At 37.3% G+C, this 1,216-nt stretch overlaps 1 protein-coding gene across 1 annotated transcript in view; it reads right to left on the reverse strand.

Moving 5' to 3' along the window:
* The window catches only part of LOC103132920 (butyrophilin subfamily 3 member A3-like), an 8,177-nt gene extending 7,118 nt beyond the window's left edge, over positions 1-1,059 (reverse strand). The window contains exons 1-2 of the mRNA XM_007544685.2: positions 899-1,059; positions 719-781 (exon numbers count right to left, since the gene is read on the reverse strand). Coding sequence (XP_007544747.1) covers positions 719-781; positions 899-962 — 127 coding nt within the window. The 5' untranslated portion in view covers positions 963-1,059. The remainder of the gene's footprint in view (positions 1-718; positions 782-898) is intronic.
* Between the last annotated feature and the right edge of the window lie 157 nt (positions 1,060-1,216).

Here is a 1,216-nt window from a genome sequence, read left to right on the forward strand (position 1 = left end):
CTCACTAGTTTGTCACCACCTTCAGTTCTGTGTCAACTCCGTGTCAAATCCATCAGATGGACTTTTTCTTGTTTTTTGTTTTAAATAATATTTATTTTATTTCTTGAGAAGCATTTGTCTGTAAATTGAGTAAAAATATCACTAATGGGGTATTTTAAAAATAATTTTAGATTTATTTTTGTCAGATGGTGATGACAAAGTTTTGGGTCAGGTCGATTAAAAATGTAATTTTTAAAAAAAAATTCGCAACTGGGAGCCTGTACCTTGGCATCTTCATATTTTCTAAACATTATTTGTCATATTTGCATACATAAGGTTGAGAAATTATAAAAAAAAATATGGGAAAATTAAAACCCATTTTGTCCCTATTCTCAAGAATCACTGAGATATGAATTGCATTTATGACAGGTGTGCGAATGAGTTAATCGTCTGACTGCTGCAATCCACATCATTACCAGAAATTCAGGGCCCCAAAACCAAATTTCGCTTTGGGCCCCATGGAGGAGTGAGCCGGTGTTCTGATTCAAATCAAGCTTGAGTGTACAAATAAGGAATTTGACTTTAGTCTATAAATACAGCAAAAATACATCTGGTGATGAAAACAAGGTTTTATCAAGAAAAGCAAGTGACTTTAAAGGATAAATGAAGACGCCATGCAGACATGGACTCTTAGGGGAATGCTGCGCTATAAATAATGATGTCGGGAGTCGGAACTTACCGGGAGCAGCACAGCAGGGTGAGGAAAGAAAACCCAGAAACCAAAAGTAAATCATCCGATTACCTGGGATAGAAAAAATTATGAAGAAACTGTACGAGCTATAAGAGGAAAACAAACAGGATTGACAACTCATGACATGATGAGTTCAGCTTTACAGAATGAAATCTAGGTCATATTTACCTGTTAAAGCAGCGATTGTAACTCTCGGTTTACCCATTGGGTCCCAGTGAATAAACAGTGACATAAATATAGTCACTAAAAACGGTGATGATTCCTCCCGACGAGGCGAGTTTTAGAGGTGATTCAAGTCCAGGAGGGACCTGCTCACTTCTGTGGCTTAGTTATAACAAAACAAGGAGTGAAATACAGGTGAAGATAGACTGCTACTTTTACTTTCGATTTCGGCATGCAAATATAACCAAGTTGTTAACCCTTGTTTTTCACAAATTGGGTCCAACCGACCCCACACCCGTATCACTTGTATCATTTGCCTCAGTC

The sequence above is a fragment of the Poecilia formosa genome, unplaced genomic scaffold (genome assembly GCF_000485575.1).
Source record: "Poecilia formosa unplaced genomic scaffold, Poecilia_formosa-5.1.2 Scaffold1534, whole genome shotgun sequence".
Lineage (NCBI taxonomy): Eukaryota > Metazoa > Chordata > Actinopteri > Cyprinodontiformes > Poeciliidae > Poecilia > Poecilia formosa.